At 41.6% G+C, this 18492-nt stretch overlaps 1 protein-coding gene across 2 annotated transcripts in view; it reads left to right on the top strand.

Annotated features, from left to right (window-relative positions):
• itpr3 (inositol 1,4,5-trisphosphate receptor, type 3) overlaps window positions 1–18492 on the top strand; it is a 330370-nt gene that overhangs the window by 113691 nt on the left and 198187 nt on the right. For both annotated transcript variants that reach the window (XM_038820893.1, XM_038820892.1), the window contains exons 4-7: window positions 2762–2848; window positions 14707–14865; window positions 16688–16786; window positions 17550–17633. In XM_038820893.1, the coding sequence (XP_038676821.1) occupies window positions 2762–2848; window positions 14707–14865; window positions 16688–16786; window positions 17550–17633 (429 nt within the window). The remainder of the gene's footprint in view (window positions 1–2761; window positions 2849–14706; window positions 14866–16687; window positions 16787–17549; window positions 17634–18492) is intronic.

Genomic DNA, 18492 nt, shown 5'->3' with positions numbered 1-18492 from the left:
AAACTATTTTTATCTTATCTTATTTTCTTTGTAAATATAAGAACATTTTTATTAGCATTGCTAAAGTCCTGCATTGCTCATATTTTGCACCATGGAGATAAATATTTGGATAATCTCGATCACCTGTCAGTACGTATTGGTTTGCAGGTGCTACCTTGTGGCCCATAATAGTTGCTCCACTGTAATAACTTATTTTTAGATATGCTTGAAGAAATAATCTCCTGTTGTATTGCACACAGAAATCAAGATGAAATATGGTCTATAGGTGAAGGGGCTGAGGGTAGGGGAAATTGGGCCAAGGTACAAATTAATTTCCATCTTGAAGTTCTAAACTCTACCCTCACTTTTTTATAACACTTTTATATTATTTATAATTAAATTGCAACATTCAGGGGGGGATTTTCCATCCATTCTTGCCTGCAGGATCTTCCAGTCTCGCCGACATTGAACCCCCGCCACGGGTTTCTTGGCGACAGGGGGTGGGTTCAATGGGAAGATCCCATCGCCGGCCAACGGTGAGTTGTCTATTGCCACCGAGAAACACAGCATAGAAAATCCCCCGAACAGGCTGAGGAACTTGGAGATGCAAAACTGAGGTCCTACTGCATTGCCAATGGCAGGAGGATGCAAATACAATGTGACATGTTAAATGCAAAGATTAGAATTTGTAATGGGAAAGGAGACATAGGTATAAATGTTACACCAGGACATAAAGTTTGACAAGCAGATGATATATTTTTACAATATATATCTGTATTGCCTGAGATACATTGACTAAAGCTTATGTGTAACAGTTTGATACAACGGTGTGGTCATTTCAGAGGGCATTAGATCATAGAATCCTTATCGTGCAGAAGGAGGCCATTCAGCACATCGACCATCCTATTCCTGTAGCCGTACCATAAGGGGCAATTTAACATGGCCAATCCACCTAATCTTCACATGTTTGGACTGTGGGAGGAAACCGGAGCATCCGGAGGAAACCCAGCCAGAAACAGTGAGAATGTGCAAACTCCACATAGACAGTTACATGAGGCTGGAATCGAACCTGGATCCCTGGTGCTGTGAGGCAGCAGTGCTAACTACTGTGTCACCCTGCTGCCCCACATTCTACCATATTGCTGTTGGCCTGGAGTCACATATAGATTCTATCAGATAGGAAACACAGATTTAATTCCTGACAGGACATTAGTGAACGTGGTGTGTTTTTACAAAAATCCAGTAGTTTGTGGCCGCAATTATTGTGACTACAATTTTTCCCCCAGGTTTATTAATTTATTAAATTTAAATACTACCAATTGCCTGGAATTCCCTTCCTAGCAGCAATGCTAGTGTACTTATTGTATATGGATTTCTGCTAATCAAGAAATTGGCTCACCATCACCTTCTTGAGGGCAATCAGGGTTGGGGAAAATGTAATCTCGATCATTTTCCAGTGTTCGATAGTTAGCAGGGCTAGCTTATGACCCATAATAGTAATTTCACTGTAATAATTTATTTTTAGATATATTTAATATCTAATAGTCCACCTCCTGTGATATGGCACACAGGCCATCATATTTACAATAGTCACAAGTACAACTTTTAATTGATCAAGGGGCTGAAATACATTGGCTGTGATTTGGCATCCGTAGACAATAAATCTATTGCATTATGTGAAGTGATATTTTACAGTGCAGTGAAAATGCAGATTTAGCATTTATTGTCACTGCTCTGATTGTGAGAAACTGGACCAGGCATTTTTGTTCAAGGAATAGTAGGTGACCTATGAGTGCAGAAATTGAATATGTATGGTTTATATTTTCTGCCATGTCCCTATGACTATTAGTACTGATGTGGACGTATCAGTGACAATTCTCCTATTTCTTGCTACATACATCACAAGGTGAAGTGGTTTCATGTCAGTGAATGGAATTTGTTACCTATGAATTTGGAATGTTTTTGATTTTAGTTTCCTAAAATATTTGGAAACTTTTATCTGAGGATCTGGAGAAGGTTGAAACTTCCTGGGCAATTCCTGTGGAGTCCTTGTGTTGGGACATCTGAGGGATGTCCCAGTGCATCTTCCATTTATATAATAAATTTGAGATTTTGTGTAAATTATGATTCAGAGTTTCCAAAATTGGACATCTCTTTTCCAAAGCTCAGAATATGTTAACATCAAAACCCTTCCCAGAACCAGTTGTGTTGAGCCCAGCAAAATAACTGGGTATAAACATTAAGCAGTGGTTCACCTGATACTTTTAAATCCAGAAGGAAGTCAGTGTCGGGAACTATTTGTTTTACTTTATAGGTTTTGTTGCCGCTATTATTTTTTCCACAGCCTTGAATCTTCCTGTGTTATTGAACCATATCTAGCAGAGAGTGTATATAATCTCTCTATGCTGCACAGAGCTGAGTATGGAAGGAATGCTTAAATTGCATAACTGGCTAATTTTTGCCCTCTTCTTGTATGTGCGTGTCAGCAGTAATGGAAATGCAACAATTCTAAGTATAAGCAGACTCTTGCCCTAATGACAATGTGTCTGAGCATTCTCACATTGAAGATCATTGTTCTCTTAAACGGTTTCGCATATCTCTTGAATTTTTGATTTTTGTCTTTTTAGAAAATTTATGTGGAGAAATTTGCTTAGAATGTAGGTTGACGGTGGAAGCTTCACACAGTTTATTTCGCCACAGATCATGATAAATTTCTAACTGTTTCATTGTTGGTTAATAAAAGATGTCGCATTAACTACCCTTTCACCTTTTCTTTTCACAGCATGCAGCTGGGCTGGAACAGAAGCAGAATGAAACGGAAAATAGAAAAGTACATGGAGAGGTGATCAAATATGGAAGTGTAGTGCAGGTATGTGGCAAATTTACAACACCGTGCATTTGTAAAGGACTTTTAGCACGAGAAACCATCCTCAAGTGTGAGGAAAATAAACACATACTGAGCAAAGTAAAGAGATATTTGGAAGGATGACAAAGAAGTGGGTTTTAGGTAGGATCAAAGGAAGAGTAGAGGGTGGCGATGTAGAGGGTTTGGGTAGGGAATAACTGAGTGTGGAGCATTGACATCTGAGGTCACAAACAATAATGGTGGGGAGGGAGAGAGGGGGAATCCACACAAGCTAGAGTCCCAAGCTCAAAGATTTAGGGGCAAGGTGGAGATGGACACTTTGGAGGAACTTCCAGAGATAAGGTAGTTCACAACCATGGAGGAATTTAAACGTCAATACAAACATTTAAAATTTGAGGTGTGTGGGCCTGAAAGGCAATACCAGCGATGACCTCACAGAACCTTTAAAGGAAAAGCGTCTAGCAGCAGGGATTTTAGTCATGATGAAGTTTTTGAAGGATAAAGGATGATCAGTCTGGGAAAGAACTGGAATTGCTGAGTTTGGAATTGACAATGGCAAGGTTGAGGCCTGAATTTTCACTCCTGGGTCAGGAGCAGAGAGTCGGGACAATTTCTTGTTCCTCAAACCCGACCCAGGAAAATGTGTCACAGAGCTTCTGATTTTCGTTCTGGGGGTTGGGGTGGGTTGAAATGGAAATCATGGCAGCCAACCGGAAACAGTGCTGAGGCAGCTCACAGGGACTACTGGGTGTGGAGGAGAGCTGGTTGGAAAAGTCCAACACTTTGTCCCAGTTTTGAAAAAAAGAATGAAGAAAAAGAGCCCTCTGGCACTCATCCCTCATTCTGCCTCACCACCACCTCCCTCCCACCACACACTCTCCTACTCCATTAATACTAATTCATGCCACAACACGCCAATGACCCCTCATACCCTCCATGTCAATCTATACACCGCCACTCACCATCCCCATGGCTCCCATACCCACAATGTCAACATATGCCTCTCCATCCACCCTCCATGAGTTCCTCATACCCTCTATTCCAACCTGTGACCCTCATCAACCCTCATGGCCCTTTGTGAACCTCTCTGTTGCTCTTTCTTCCTTTAAGATGCTCATTAAAACTTTTCTGTTTGGTGAAACCTTTGGCTATCTGCCCTAGTTTTGTGTCACATTTTGTTTTATAACCTTCTTGTGAAGCATCTTGAGATGTTTAAGTACATTAAAGGTCCTGTGTAAATGCGTGCACATATGTATGTAGTGATTGTCTCTTTAAGGGTGCACTTTCGTCATGGGGATGTTACACTAAATCATTTAAATAATATTTTGACTTAATTATGTATTTATGAATGGATCTTATGACTGAGAATTACAATGAACGGCCTTGCAGGTTATGGGTAGTGTATATTAATCCGGAAGACATAACCCATTACCTGCCACAGGAACTTGTTCTTCCATGTGATCTGGTAGCTATACTATCTCAAAAGTATCAGAGCAATCAGTAAATCAGAAATTTGCTGCAAAGAGATCTCAACATCGCTCCATGAAAATGCTTTTCTCAATGTAAAAAAGTACTCGGTTGTCGGGAATAATGCAAGCCGAATTAACCTGTGAAAAGTACTTCAAGATAACTAATGCATTACCAACTTTGTAAAGATCCTCACACTGGGGCATTCTTTTCTTTTAACACTTGCAATGGGTTTTGTGACAATTATTTTGCCTGAACTTGGCTGGAAGACCTCCAACTTTAGTGTGAAACTACTGATAAATGGAGCTTGTTTGTTGCTCCATGCAAGTGTGCAGGTTTTACAGTTTGACTGCAGTTCCTTTCTTTAAAGTCATCATATTCATTAAATGTGAACTATCTGAATGAATCTAGGAATAAGTCAGACTTCTGGACAGCGTAGATGGAGAAGCCAAACAAGTTCATTTTACAAGTAAGAGTAACCTTGTACATTTAGAACATAGAACATAGAACAGTACAGCACAGAACAGGCCCTTCGGCCCTCAATGTTGTGCCGAGCCATGATCACCCTACTCAAACCCACGTATCCACCCTATACCCGTAACCCAACAACCCCCCCCTTAACCTTACTTTTATTAGGACACTACGGGCAATTTAGCATGGCCAATCCACCTAACCCGCACATCTTTGGACTGTGGGAGGAAACCGGAGCACCCGGAGGAAACCCACGCACACAGGGGGAGGACGTGCAGACTCCACACAGACAGTGACCCAGCCGAGAATCGAACCTGGGACCCTGGAGCTGTGAAGCATTTATGCTAACCACCATGCTACCCTGCTGCCCCACCAGCAATTTCCTCAAAACATGGAAATGACTGCAGCAGCTACTGAGATGAAGCACCATCAGATATTTTTGATTCACTATCTCTAGAGGAAAACATTTGCATTGGCAAAATGTCAAATTTAAACCACAGGGTCTATTTATAATTGCAGTTTAGTAGGTTTAGTACTGACTGTAAATGAGGTCAGGTGGATGATTTGTACTGAAACTATTAATCGGAAGTGATGGAGCTACTGCAAAACTATTCATTGTTGTGGAGTTTACATGTTAATTTAAGTGACTGAAAACAGGAAAACTGCCTCTGTATAGGCTCATTAGTGAAAAGTAACATCGGCTATGTTTCGTGACTAATTAAGATAAACAGAAAAGCATTCAGAGGTACTATTTGCATGTAATGTACTTGAATTGATTGATGATGTTTTTCAATCTTAGTGTACACTCTTCAAAAGCATAAGTTCCAAGTCTGCAGAGCCTACGATGAGGAAGCGTTTGACTTAACAAGCTAATGATAACAAAGTATTCAGTCATATGCCTCTGCCTATTTTCTGTTCCCTTCTCATTTTAATTCTCTTTCTTCTCATGTACCTTGATGGTCCCAACTCTTATCAAGGTGGGACATAAATTGCCCAAGTGAGCATTTATCATCTGAGTCTAGACAAAGGATTGTTTTTTATGGACCCACGCAGCCGAGTGCTGAAAGTGTGGAGGATCTGGAGGAGCACTCAAGCTGGAATCAGTGTCAAATACCAAATTTCCAGGCAACGTTCCCTTAGTTTCCATGAACACCTGCACTTGTATTCCCATTGGCAGCCAAGTCTTGTTTGGAGTGATCTCTGTTGTCCACCTCCAGCTTATTCTCAAGCCTGGGGAGGCAGGGGCATAGTGGTTTTTTCACTGGACTAGTAACCCAGACACCCAAGGTAATGGTCTGGGAATCTGGGTTTAAATCCCAACATGGTAGATGGTGATATTTGAATTCAGTGAAATTCTGGAATTAAAAGTCTAATGATGACCATGAAGCCATTGCCGATTGTTGTAAAAACCCATCTGGTTCGTTTATGCTCTTTAAGGAAGGAAGTCTGCCGTCCTTATCTGATTTGGACTGCATGTCCAGATCCACAGCAATGTAGTTGACTCTGACATGGCCTAGAAAACTACTCAGCTCAAGAGCAGTTAAGAATGGACAATACGGTCGCACAGTGGTTAGCACTGTTGCTTCACAGCGCCAAGATCCCAGGTTTGATGCCCGACTTGGATCACCATCTGTGTGGAGTCTGCACGTTCTCCCCGTGTCTGCGTGTGTTTCCTCCGGGTGCTCCGGTTTCCTCCCACACGTCCCCAAAGACATGAATTGGATATTCTGAATTCTCCCTCTGTGTACCCAAACAGGCACTGGAATGTGGTAGCTAGGGTTTTTTCAAGTAACTTCATTGCAGTGTTAATGTAAGCCTACTTGTGACAATAAAGATTATTATTATTATAAATGCTGGCCCAGCTAGTGATATCCCCATGGATTAATCAATCCCTACTATTAATCGGTGCCCTCAAACAGTTGCTGTGTGGTTAAACCTCAGGTGATAGTATCCAACCAATGTAACCGATTCTCACTTGTAAAGTTAATTTAAGAACTGCATCCATTTGCTTCACCACCCACCTTATTGGGGGAGACTGTTTTAATTCCATATTTATCCAGCATCTTTATGAATGTGAGGACTTTAATGAAAGCAACTATAGTCCAAATATAGTTTTTGTACACTTCCATTTACCAAAAAGCTCCTTATATTAGTCGCTTTATTGCAATGCATTTGCAGATACTGCAGCTAGGTTGAGGCAAAACATTTGTCACAAAGTCTGTTGCAGGCAGAACACCCCCAGATTGTCACAAAGGTAGCAATGTATTATCTAGAAGTGATTGTCTTAGGTTGGTGATGCTTGCATTATTCCCTATTGTGAGGAAACCAAGTCCACTGTAAAAAAAATAATTTTTCATTATGATGTTGGGAACTCTGTTATGAAGCAAAGAGGCTTCGCTGAACTTGATCTCACCTGCTGATTGCTCGGATATTTTTGGAAAAGTTAAGCTACCCGAACGTGAATTCAACTAGAAGATCAGGTTCTTGTGTCAGATAATATGCCGTTTATTCTGGATTAATATACATTCCTCGAACTCTCATGACCTTTGAATGTATTTTTGTGGCAAGGTCATGAATTGCAACTCACAGCAATAAGGTTTATTCACAAATGCTAATGAAGTCAAAATGCAGCCCAACCAAATACTGTCCAGTTAATCGATTCTCAGTCATCAATAAATGTTTGAAGGTGTTGTCAACAGTGGCACAATAAGCAGCTCATTTGTGCTCAGTTTGTATTCCACGAGGAGCACTCAGCTCTGGATCGCACTGCAACCTTTCAGCGTTACAACAAAAGAGCTGAATTCCTGAGTTTAGGCAAAAGTGCCCTTGAAATAAAGCATTTGACTTCATAAGGCATCAAGGAAACTAGTAAAACTTGGGAAATTGAAAAATTCCCAACTGGCTGGAGTTGTGCCTGGTACAAAGGATGATGGTTATAGTTGTTGGATGCCAATCATTTCGGCCACAGGACATCTCCGCATGGGTTCCTCAAAGCAGTGCCCAAGGGCCACCCATCAACAGCTGCTTCGTCAATAAGAATTCTTCCATCACCAGGTCAGAACCAAAGATATTTGTTGATAATTGCACAGTGTTTAGTTCCATTTATATTTCCTTGGATAACAATGCTGTTTGTGCGCAAGGCATGGACAACATGCAAGCTTTGACTATGAAGTGGCAAGTAACATTCAGGCCATATAAGTGGCAGACACTGTCTACCTCCAATAAAAGAGCTTCTGACCATCTTCTCTTCACATTATGTAGCAGTACTGTCACCAAATTGCCCACCAGCAATATTCTGGAGGGTCAATATTGATGAGAAATTTAACTGGAGCAGGCACATAAATATTGTGACCACATAAATAAGGTCAGAGGCTAGTTACTCTGTGGCAAATGAATCACCTCCTTACATCCTAGAGACTTTCCTCCACCTGTTAGCCACAAATCTGGAGTGCAATAGAATATTTCCTACACACGAGCACGAGCGCAACTCCAACAACATTCAACAAGTTCAACACCATCCAGGCAAAGCAGCCACATGATTGGAACCCTATTCAACACGTTAATCATTCACTTCTCATTCCCAGGCTGACTGCTGTACGTAGCCCCAAATCCATGGACAGAACCTTCCAAATCCATCATCTCTAGCACCTAGTGGGACAAGGGCAGCAGGATGCATGGGAACACCAGCACCTGCAAGTCTCCCCCCCCCCAAAGTCATACACCATCCTGACTTGGAAGTATATGGCTCTTCATCATTGCTAGCCCCTCCGAGGCAAACGTTATCTTCACTTTGATACTGGATGGAATTCCTATCCAAAATCGAAAACCATTGTGGGGTACGAGCAGCAATAAGACTGAAGCAGATCAAGGGCAACTAGGGATGGAAATAAAAAAATATGCCTTTGTCAGTGTCCTCCACATCCTGAGAGTGGATCAAGTTACATGTGCCTCGGGGGATATTGATAGAGACGGTGAGGGTAACAATGTGCCTGGTGCACGACACAAAGATGAGCAGGAAGAGATGGGGGAGGAAGCATCTTATTCAGTGGAGGTGTTGACAACCTGCAGTTGCACGTTTAGCTTGTTTAAATCAGAATTATGTGACTTGTATTACTAACGACAATGCCTTCTATTGCAAAATGTACACCTGGCTTTGGCACTGAACTTATTCAGCGATTCCCGTTTGATGGAGCGTGAGTTTCCTTTCGTTCTTCTCCCTCCTTTTATAATGTGGGACATTAAATCCTACTTCAAGGACAAGGCCGTGTGAATAGGTAGAAATTAAAAAAAACAAAAGACTTCTTTTTGCAATGAATTCCATACCATTGAAGCATAGCCACTGGTGTAATGAACAAGATTAAATATGTAAATCCAAACTTAAAATTTAATGAAAGTATGAGATATTTTTCACCCAGATGCGAGATCCTTTCTTAAAGGTGAAGAACAAGGGCAGCACGGTGGCCTAGTGGTTAGCACAACCGCCTCACGGCGCTGAGGTCCCAGGTTCGATCCCGGCTCTGGGTCACTGTCCGTGTGGAGTTTGCACATTCTCCCCGTGTTTGCGTGAGTTTCGCCCCCACAACCCAAAAAATGTGCAGAGTAGGTGGATTGGCCACGCTAAATTGCCCCTTAATTGGAAAAAATAATTGGGTAATCTAAATTTATAAAAAAAAAAGAAAAAAAGGTGAAGAACAAACTGTGAGCAACCTTTTTGCTAATGAAATTGTGAGAGAAGCTATATTTGCTCAGTACTCTTAGAATCCCTACAGTGCCGAAGGAGGCCATTCGGCCCATCGAGTCTGCACAACTCTCTGAAAGAACATCTTATCTAGGCCCAATCCCCCACCCTATCCCCATAACCCCACCAAGAGGCAATTGAGCATAGCCAATCCACCTAATCTATACAATATTGGTCTGTGGAGGAAACCTGCGTAGACATGGGAAGAATGTACAAACTCCACACAGACATTCACCCGAGGTCAGAATCGAACCCAGGTCTCTGGCGCTGTGAGGCAGCAGTGCTAACCACTGTGCCACCATGCCTCCCCCAATACAAATACAATTTATAAAACTGTAAAATTAGTACATTTTTATGATCGTTCAAGTTATGTTTATGCCTGAGAATACATTTACTTCCATCATTAATGACTTCACAGAGACAGCTCACTTGAATCCTGGAGAGGACCTATTCACTTAATGGGAAATAACCTAGAGCTGTCCAAACTTGGCATGCATTCTCGTGAGATGCGCTGGATTTATTGTTCATGACGTTGGTTCCACCCACCGGTTGGAGGACCTGCGGGAGATTTGCGTTGCTTTGTGTTTCCTGAGATTTATGATCCTGTAAATTCCGCCCACAGGGAACTGCCGGTCAATCAGAGACTGGCAGCTCCCCTGCACAGGCAGTACCACCAGGATCACTGGCTGGTGCCAGTGCTAGTGTGAGCCTTCACCTGAGATCATCATGGAATCTCTGGAGTGGGGTCAGTTGGGGAACTTAGGGTGGGGGTTCGCTTGCAAGAGGTGGGGAGAGGGGTTCAGATGAAAAGGCATGGGGTGTCTCTCTGAGGAGCACTCCTGTTTCCCTTGATCGGACACTAAGTGCCTTTGAAACAGTGACCCTCTGCCCCTCCCCAGAGGCCATGGTCAACCCTAATAGTGTTTGCTGCGTAACCTTCAGGAGGCAAAGGAATCCACTAAATTCTGGTGGGCTCAGGAATAATTACTTTTAAGTGGCTCCGTTAATGAGTCTAATTAGCCAGAGAGCGTGTTCCCCATGTCAGCTCCATTCCTGCTGCTGACTCCATGGGGAAGAGATTTCCCATCGGTGAGAATGGGATGTGAGGCATCCCCTGCAATTATGCAGGCCAGCCAGCAGAGCTCCATTAAAACTAGCCAATCCATTATCTGAGCAGCTGAGGAGAATGGGTGAATGCGTTATCAAGTACTTTCTGTCCCCATTTGACATTAATTCCATCACACAATCTTGAAGTTGTCTCAGACAAACAGCTTTGATATGTTCCCCTTATATGGGTTGTGACTGTCAAGGATTCCGTCTCATTTATGGTTCTTAGCAACTGTAGCTGCCAGTGAGGGGAGCCCAGGTCACGCAATAAGAAAACCTAAGCTAAATTCTGATATGGCCATCAATCTTAAAACCGTTTTCTCTTCTGAGCCGGCACCATGAATATATTAGGCGTAATATGTTCTTGTTTAAAGGTTATTTTAGTGCTCTTTTATGAATTTTTCCAAAGAGCTGTCATTCTCTTTTGCATTGCCTTCACAATTAAAATGCCGCATCATAATCTATGACAGTGGGGCGTGATTCAACAGACAAAATCTGTCTGGGTTTTAGGTTCATTTAGCTAGGTGTTCCTTAGCGGCCACAGTGCTGAGAAACACCCCACTATTAAAAGGGACCTTGCCAGTTTTTTTAACTTTTGGGGAATTTCTCTCTGCCGCGGCTGCACTTGAGTCATTTCCTACCGACAAGCCCAGCAGGAAAGTCTCTTCGCAAAGCGGGGTGCCATTTTGTCTAGCTGTCCCAACCCCCCCCCCCCCCCCCCCCTTACAGCACCCCTCCCCCGGGAACCTCCTCACCCCCCCTCCACCTGGTAAGGACTCATGTGCCTGATCACTGGCAGTGCTAACCAGGCACCCTGGCAGCATCCCTGCCAGTGTGGCAGCAACATGGTCGCACTGCCAGGGTACCAGGCTGGCAGTGCCAAGGCGCCCAGTTGTCAGAGGGGGTGCTAGGGTGCCACAATGCCTTGTGCCTGACCACCCAGAGTGTCTCTAATGGCCTGGAAGAGCCCCCCCCCCCCCCCACCACCACCACCCAGATGCCATTATGACTGGTCCACATTTGTGGAAACCAGTACTAAATGGCACCCTGGTGAGCGTCTCCCAGGTACGGTTGCTATATCATGGGTGCTGGGAAAATCCCACAAACACATTTAAATGAGGCTAATGGGTCAACCAGGAGGACGAGATCCAGATCGCTTTTCGAGCATTGCAAATCTTGTGAGAGGCCTCTCGCAAGATTCAATGGCCTCATCCTGACACCAGGTCGGGCAGGTTGAGGCTGTTGAATCGCGCCCCATATCCTTGCTCATTATGTCACCCGTGACAACTATTTAAATTTTTTTTAATGTGTTACAGGCAGCTTGTATCTGACACCCTTGAGCAAACAGTTAAATGATGATTTGAATAGTAAAAAGCTAAGTAAATCAAGGGATTTGGGCAGTCACGACAAACTTAGCTACCCTATACCCAGAGTTCCTGCCGTTTAAGGGTGCTATGTTTGGGTGGTTGGGACAGAGTTTGGATGGTAGCTCTCAGTCTTTACCCTTTTATACCGGGCTGACATTCTGCACCAATTCTGTCTCACTTTTCTATTGCACTGCATACCTGCATAAAGAAGACGCACTTGCTCATCTTGACCTAATCCTGGCCTAATGGGTGGCATAGAAATGCCAAACGTCTGTTTCAGTCAATCAGAGGTAAAGTGAGAATTCTGAAACTTTGTCAGCTTTTAGCTTTTAAAAATTTTTGATTTGGAGCAACCCTTATAACACAGTAAATTCTGTACTTTTCCGTACTCCAGTTGCACTTAAAATGTCATGGACATTTGCAATATAGTCGACTAACATCACCGACCCTGGAAGTTGGCATAGGATCAGGAGAACAGGCACGGACTGGACAGAAATTCTGCCCAGCCCCATCCTGAAATCGCCTGAGGGATTTATGGATGCTAAACATCAGGAAGAATACTGATCAAGTTTTGACTGTTTTCCATGCACCAGTGCCATATGAAGCACTTGGCTGCATCTTAATTTGCATGACCGAAATGTATACAGTAATAATTATAATATAGCTTCTCATTTGTTCTTCCTGAAAAGTGACATCCTATCCTTGAATGGAACGTATCACATATTAGAAATGCAAAACAACTTTGTGAAACTGTAAATTATTGAAAGCCTCCATTTGAGTTCTTTAAAAAAAAAAATAAGTTAAGATTGTTCTAAAATGCTTACTTTCAAATCTCTTGTCAAGTGTTGGTGACACACTTTATGGATCACTTGTCTGTTCACCCACAATTTTTACATCACTTACAATTGCAGTCTTTCAATTAAAGTAAAATGAGTGGGTGTACTTTGTACAAAGATGCCTGTTTGAAATTGTCTTGGAATAGCATGCCATGGTGAGTAGGGATATAATGGGACTGTGTTCTCTGTGGCTATCTATTGAGACACTTTGGCAGTGATTGTCGACTAACTAGCACTAGCTTTTTGTCTGTTAATTGTTCAAAATCCATTTGATGTAGGCTTGCAGCAAATGGAAATCTCAATAATCGCGCCGTTGTTGTGCAAAAATTAAAAGGTTCCCTCTTTTATACGAGCTGAAAGAGGTGTCATGTTGCAGACCTACCAATGAACTTTTTACCTGTTATTTTACATTGGAGATTCTTTAGATTTCTCACTGAGCAAAGCCAGAAACTGTACTCTGTCAGACCACAACCACAACAGTCAGGCTAAAGATAATGGCTAGATTTATTTCCAGACAATATGATTATACAAAAGCTTATGTCAAATGAGCTACATTGGGATTATGAATTTACATGACTTTCACAAAATTTAGGTTGTTCTGCAAAGTACTCATACTTTTATGAGTATTATTTAGCAGAATTGCTATTTTATGTTCTAAAATTCTACTGAGTTTATTCTCCCTGTCTTTACATGGAAATACAAGAAGAACCCAAATCATTAAACAACTTTGCTTGCCTTTCAAGGGCAAGCTTTGACACCCAAGATCAAAGTGGGTTCTTTCTTAAGTGGCAGATAATCATTATGTTAATCAGTCCTACTATTTGGATAGCTCGAGCATTCACAGTAACTCCTTGGCTGCCTGTTGAGTTGATTGTTCCTGACTCTTGGCCAAGCTTCTGAAGAATGCACATTGGAATCTTGAGTTACTTGGAACTGCTTTGATAAATAGCAATGGTAAAAAAAAATGTTGACGTATTTATCATGTTTGATGCTGTCACTAAGATAATCCTGTCACATAGTATGCATATTGTAGAATAAAGTTTAAGTATTGTCTTCGCACATTGCATGAACGCTTTACAATGACAGTTTCCTCAGTTGCCTGTGGATTGTGGCTTCGCAGAAATAAAAGATGAAAATGGTTTCAGGCCATTTTCTGAACTGTTTTTTGAAGGACTGCAAGTTAGGATGCTCGATATGAGTACAACATTTGATGTGCAATGATTACCAAATGCAGAGAGATGGAAAATAACATGATTTATCTCATTGACTGAATTTTGAAAGGCTGCGAGCCCCATCTTGAAAATATAAATGTAAGATCTGTAGATATTCCTCTGATCAAACATGCCTGAATACTTATCAGCAATGAGGCTGGATCAAGATTTCTCCAGAATTTGGCGAATATTTTTTTTTATCTAAGCTATATTGCAGCTGAACTCAATATTAATTTAAATTGTAGATGAAGCACTGATCAGTTTTTAGAAGATCCTGATATCTTATTGAACGAATCTCATCTGAAGAATGAAGTTGTTTAATATCTTACCAAAATTGATCATTCATTTTTCATTAATTTGATTGGCTTCCACTTTCAGACCTTGTCCTGCGCATCAGAATGGTAGTGAACACTGTGATCTATAAAGGAATGTGAGAATAAGGTTCCTAAAACATTAAATAATCGGGAAAGGCAAACAGTCCACACCAGCACACTATGGATCATTATGAAGGGATACAGTGGTTAATAGTAATGTTACTTTTTGCTGTCTTCTGTGCATTCCATAAATAGATAACTTACGCTTTCAATTTAGAATGACTATTGTTGGCACCACTTCCTAAATATCTAATGATATTCTCTGATCTATGTTTGTTTTCCACCTTCAGCTGCTGCACATAAAAAGCAACAAATACTTGACTGTGAATAAGAGGTTACCAGCGCTCTTGGAGAAGAATGCCATGAGAGTCACTCTGGATGGCACAGGGAATGAAGGCTCCTGGTTATTCATTCAGCCATTTTGGAAGTTAAGGAGTAATGGAGACAATGTAAGAGTACATCAATATTAGCCTAAAACCATTGACTGATCTTGAAGACAATTGAAGTAAAAGATAAATACTTGGCATTCATTACATTTTAATGTACCAAAACAATCTACTATTCCAGGACCATCCTGGAATGTAAAGATAGCATCTAGCTTATTTTCTCCACAACCAAATGTCTCCAATCTCTTCCTCCCTCACCACCCACAACCAATCTATAGAGTTTCAGGACTGTTTCATTGAAAAAAATTAAGACCTTCCATTCATCAACCTCTCCTTCTTCCCTTCTCCTTCTTGCCCATCAAACCAAACTTTCCTCCAGGCTGTCCCATGCCATATTACTAATTTGCTTCTTCCTCTAGTTCTTCCTCTCATTTTCCACTTCACTTTCCAAGCATCCTGTGCCCCTGGAATCCCTTGATCCCAATTCCATGAGACTGGTGGCCATCTAAGCTCCTTTCTTGGTCACTGTACCTCCCTTGAGGTACTGTTTAACTCCCTTAAAGCAGCCTCTTCTTTAAAAACTCCATTCTTGCAAACTGCTGTCTCACTGCCAATCTTCCTTTCCTCTTTCTGTTTTAATAAATTTAGAGTATCTAATTCATTTTTTTAAATTAAGGGGCAATTTAGCATGGCCAAGCCACCTATCCTGCACATCTTTTGGGTTGTGGGAGCGAAAGCCACGCAAACACGGGGAGAATGTGCAAACTCCAGCCCAGACCTGGGATCGAACCGGGGATCTCGGTGCCGTGAGGCAACCGTGCTAACCACTTGCGCCACAGTGCTGCCCTCTTCCTTTCCTCTTAAGTCTGGGAAGGTGTGGCTGTTTTCCCAACCTATGTAAACATTTCCTTAGACACAGAACTGGATTCTGGTTTATTTTGGTTAGATCACGCTCAATGCCAGAAAATGTGGGAGAATCAAAGAGAGAGAGAGAGAGAAAAAGTTTCAGGGAGAATGACAGAGAAATCCGATTAAAGAAGAAATCCAAGGAAGGAAACTGAAAAGAGAGGATCTGGAGCAATAAACAAGGTTATCCTGCAATTCGGGGAGAAATAGTTAGCAGCCTCTTATGCAGTAGCAGCATGTATTTTGTCAGTTTTATACATGGGTGCAAAATACAAGTCCACTTTATGTCAGGTTAACTATCAGTGATAGCAGAAATTCTGTGCTATTTTGAAGTAATGCACCTTTGAATTAATAAACAAGGTGATGGATTCTTCAGTTTCCTACTGCATGTTTGTCGGAGAAGCGTCTTTCGTTGGCGGTGGGATTCTCTACTGCTGCTTGTCAATGTGGACCAGAATTCTTCGGTTGTTGCGATTCAATTTTCCTGCTAGCAGTGCAGCTCCACCAGTGGGTTTCATTGCAGTGTGGGGTGGTTTCAATGGGAAATCCCACTGACAGTCGGCGGGAGGATAGAATCCCGCCTCCAGCGAATGGCACGCGGCCGAGAAACACGCGGCTGACAGATCGGAGAATCCAGTTCAGGATTTCCCATTGAAGCCAAACTATGCTGAAGGGAAACCCAAGGGCAGAGGAGTGCTGCTTGCGAGAAAAGAGAATCCCAAAGGCCGGAGAATTCTGGGCAAGTTTACGCCAAGGGTGCGATGATCTCAAAATCTATTTTGCATGTCTGAAATCAAGTTTGTTGCTTCCTGTGTTTTTCTAGTGATGTTTACAGATTATATCATGATATCATGAATTTTGAAATTTTGTGATGCAAATGCGTTTTCAAAGTTAAAAGGCTACAATGTGGCCATTTCATTTTAATTTTATGGCAATATTTTAATTGTATTTCTTCCAAAACATGTATGCTATGTTTCAGGTGGTGGTTGGAGACAAGGTCATATTAAATCCAGTCAACGCTGGACAGCCATTACATGCAAGCAGTTATGGGCTCAGTGACAATGCTGGCTGTCAGGAGGTAAGGACCCAACGGAGGAAGATGTGAGAGAAATAATGAAAGAAAGAGAAAAGAAAAGAAAAGCAATGATGGAGAGAAAGGACAGGGAAGGTGGAACTAAGAAGAATTTGAGGAAAGAAAAACAGAAAGCGGAGAGCATCAAGGAAAATACAAACGAGTGTCAAGAGAGAGAGAGAGAGAGCTATTGACCTATACGGATGTAGTATTCTGTGGTTACGTTTCTTCATGTTTTGTCACGTACATTTAAGATTGCAGACGATATACCATTTTTTGGAAAAGAAAAAACAAGGAAGTGGTTGTGTAGATCCTGTGCATCCAATGTAATGATTGTAGGAAGTAATTCTGCACATAATATGAAATGTGTTGGGGAGTGGAGGCAAACTGAATTCCACTTCTGTTGATACACTTTGAATGTGAGTACCTGACACCAATAATGTCAGATCCAGTCAAAGATCAGGTGCAATGCCTTTTCTTGTTGGCTTGAATCTCGTATGTCTCTCTTGTGGAGACCATGAATTGGGTTCAATTTGAATTTGAATTGGTTTTTGGAGCATACAGTGAGATGGATTAAGAGCTTGTCCTCTCCATTCTACGCACAGGCTTTGTAACTTTACAAATGGAATAAATATCTTTTCAAAAAATGTTAAGAGCGAATACAAAATCATTTGTCGTAGTGGATATTCAATAGGTTGTCTGTGGCAAGCAGGTAATTGTTTTATTTTCAATATTATTCCTTTAATTTTTAAAAAATTTCTAACTCTAGGTAAATTCTGTGAACTCCAACACAAGCTGGAAGATAAATCTCTTCATGAAGTACAGTGACTACATGGAAGATGTTTTGAAAGGGGTATGAATTTTTGTAAAGTTGTTGGACAAACATAATAAAATTAATAATGATAATCTTTATTAGTGCCACAAGTAGGCTTACATTAACAGTGCAGTGATGTTACTGTGAAAATCCCCTAGTCGCCACACTACGGCGCCTGTTCGAGTACACTGAGGGAGAATATGATAAAATTAAATGGAATTTGCTGTTTTTTATTTTTCAATCATCTTTGTCAGGAATGCTGGATTGAGTTGGGTGAAGTCATGACAATGCAGTGGACCATGGTATAAAGAGATGGGGGTGGGAAGCAGATTGGTATTCTTTACCCACATTTTCTTCCTTCTCACATTTTAACATCAAATAGCAAGCGAATATAGGACAGCAGTAATATTTTTTTTAAATATAATTTTTATTGGAATTTTTTACAGAAAATATAAAACGTAACGACAAACAATGAAATGCAACAAAATAACCCATAATAACTGTATCACCCCCAGACCGTATCGACGCATGTCGGACAGCAGTAATCTGAGCGCACATATTTTTACTGAACCAATCCTTCTAACTACTTTATATTTTTGTAAAATGTATAACAGCCCTAGATAACTTTGAAGAGAGGACAGATGCTGACTTAAGTGTCATGGTGCACCAACTTAGGACCTCAGCCGCAAACACTGCCAAAGTTTGTGGGGTCAGCGGTAGGATGTTTTTTTGTGTTCACTGAAAATGCGCCCCCCCCCTCATGCCCACCAAGACCATCAGAGATACTTGTAGGGTGTTCACCTATCAAAGGCACTAGCCATGCTGGGTAAATGGCAGAGGGGGGTATTCCCAGGAGATTGTTTGATCTGATTGCTAATGCACATAGACCTGCATCAGG

Source organism: Scyliorhinus canicula, chromosome 15, assembly GCF_902713615.1.
Source record: "Scyliorhinus canicula chromosome 15, sScyCan1.1, whole genome shotgun sequence".
NCBI lineage: Eukaryota > Metazoa > Chordata > Chondrichthyes > Carcharhiniformes > Scyliorhinidae > Scyliorhinus > Scyliorhinus canicula.
Note: the sequence above shows the minus strand (reverse complement) of the source record. Positions and strands in the feature narration are given on the sequence as shown.